Genomic DNA, 2,188 nt, shown 5'->3' with positions numbered 1-2,188 from the left:
TTTTTCACCATTTACATGTAATTTTTGACGGCTGAGAATTTTCTAGCACATTTCTTATGCCAAAAAAGTGCATGCCCATTCAAAACTCAAGCATGGTAGCTACTACCAAATAATTTGCCAATGTTGTCAAACTTGTTGGCGGATATTCTTGTGTAATTTGTTCTTTTCAAGCAAATGTTCTTGTGTTTTTCCATGTCGTTTTTATTCGATCGTACTTGCCATCGTTTTTTGGGGGGAAGGTTCTTCTATCTACTACTGCCCATGTAAAGTACTTGGCATTGATAGCCACTAATCAGGATGTGATGTGGTTGCCTTTTTCTCATTAAAGTGAGGGCTTGAGATGATAGAAGGCTTTATTTAGAGTTGAGTCTACCAGTACCTTGTCAAAAACTTCTCAATGTATGCAACACTAGAGTCTATGGGTAGAATGTGGATAGCTCTCATACTTCACTTGGGTCACTGAAAGAATCCCTTATGTATGGTTTTTTTTTTCACTTTTTGAATCTAGAATCCTCTTATGTATGTAAGAGGGAATAAAATTTGTACTGTTAGCAGACTTACAGTAGCCCTCTAGGAGTTAGTCACGATACAAGAGAATGCATAGTAATGTACGTAGCTAGGTGCTTTTGTTAGTAGCCCTCGATGTGTTGATCTGTAATTATCTTGTGTGTGTGTGTGTGTGTGTGTGAGAGTGAGAGAGAGAGAGAGAGAGAGAGAGAGATTTCATTTCAGGGTTCACAGCACTTTTAGGGCTTTGGCCATACATAGCCATGAAATATACTGTCTCGCAACAAAGATCCTCACAAATCCTACTGCCATATTAATACTTCAATAGAGAGATTTTAAGGCATAAACCAGCTCAAAAGCCGAAACACAGCACAATGCCGACTGTATAGGATTCAATAAGTTGAGCAGCTCTTCGAGGGTGTGCAATCGCAGCTGATTGGCTTCAGCAAACAAGTACGCTAAATGGGCAACCTTACTTTCCATCAGCTCGCGGCCTTTGGTTGTGAAGCTGTCGTTTGTAAGAGCCTCTGCCATGGTCTGGTCAGGTAAAAGCATCTGCGCATTGCCCATTCTGTGGTCAAAAACAGATCACAAACCCAAGCCCCAGACAGCCCTAAATCAAAAAACATACCTGCACAGTGTTCAATATAGAGCTCTACGTCGATGGCATGTTTCAAGATATTATACCTGCAAAGTGGCGAGCTCGTTGGAGAGGTGTAGTTCGGATTGTAAGGTGCTTTTTTCAAGGGCTTCTACTGCTGCCAGCTGAACATCGCACAAGCTTGAGCCTGGGATTGATGGTGGAGCTTGACTTGCAGTAGCTAAGGTAGCTGGCACTGGTTTCTGGTCTTGGACAGAACTCTTGTCCACCAACATTATCTCGTGAGCATTCAAACCGAGCGTAGAGTAGACCAGAGTGATGGCCGAAGTGGGTCTCCACCCTCCCAGCCACATGAAGGCAGCCTCCAGAGGCGAACAGCGTGCACCTGCCCACATTCCATACAAAATGATCATGCGGTCCATCAGCTAGGATACGATCAATGAGAGTTGAATAAATAATTGGCATGCTATGATAATTAGGAGAGTAATGGGCTCATAATTAATGTATACTGCACCGGAGATTATTTCTAGAGCAGTGTGGTTTGTTTCGCGTGCGCTGTCAAAGGCGTCCCTGTAGAGCGGCAAGCAAGCGGAGACGAGGTGGGCAAGATGGGGGTTGGGGAGAGCTGGGTGAGCGAGTTGGGCTGCTTGTGGCTGATCATCGTGAGGATCTGTTGGTGTTGATGCGGACGATTTCTGATCAGAGAGAGCAGAGCGAAGCATCTCTGTGTGAGCTTTCCATTTGGACCAGAGCTGGGATGGAGCAGGGCGATGAGGGGCCATAGAGGCCAAGAGTCCAAGGGGGGGGGGGGGGGGTGGTGTGTGCACTGTGCTGCAAAGAGTGAAGGGGGCGACCAATCTGTTACATGGGTGCGCCGGGAGAGCGAGCGAGGAGTGCGTGTGCGTTGGTGGGGGGTGGTGTTTTTTGCCCTAACGCTCCACGACCACGTCTGACTATATAAGCTATCCTTTCCATGTCGGCAAAGGCTTCGTCCAATCACAACACGACACAATCCTACAGCCTAGATATTTTAATTGGCCTTTCCACGACGCGTTGCTGCGTGTCGAGCATCGGGAAGCA

General features: G+C 46.3%; 1 protein-coding gene across 2 annotated transcripts; it reads right to left on the bottom strand.

Moving 5' to 3' along the window:
- Positions 1-797: 797 nt before the first annotated feature.
- LOC147626882 (protein DOG1-like 3) lies at positions 798-1,951 on the bottom strand. Of its 2 annotated transcripts, none has more exons than XM_086815420.1 (3): positions 1,623-1,951; positions 1,195-1,493; positions 798-1,078 (listed from the first exon to the last, which is right to left on the bottom strand). In XM_086815420.1, exons 1-3 carry the CDS (start codon positions 1,888-1,890, stop codon positions 1,049-1,051), a joined length of 597 nt encoding a protein of 198 aa, XP_086671546.1. In that variant the 5' UTR covers positions 1,891-1,951; the 3' UTR covers positions 798-1,048. The 2 variants fall into 2 exon arrangements, with proteins under 2 accessions (XP_086671546.1, XP_086671547.1); XM_086815421.1 differs by having other exon boundaries at positions 798-1,062; positions 1,623-1,944.
- Between the last annotated feature and the right edge of the window lie 237 nt (positions 1,952-2,188).

The sequence above is a fragment of the Cibotium barometz genome, chromosome 21 (assembly GCF_041138505.1).
Source record: "Cibotium barometz isolate CiBa-2024 chromosome 21, ASM4113850v1, whole genome shotgun sequence".
Lineage (NCBI taxonomy): Eukaryota > Viridiplantae > Streptophyta > Polypodiopsida > Cyatheales > Cibotiaceae > Cibotium > Cibotium barometz.
Note: the sequence above shows the minus strand (reverse complement) of the source record. Positions and strands in the feature narration are given on the sequence as shown.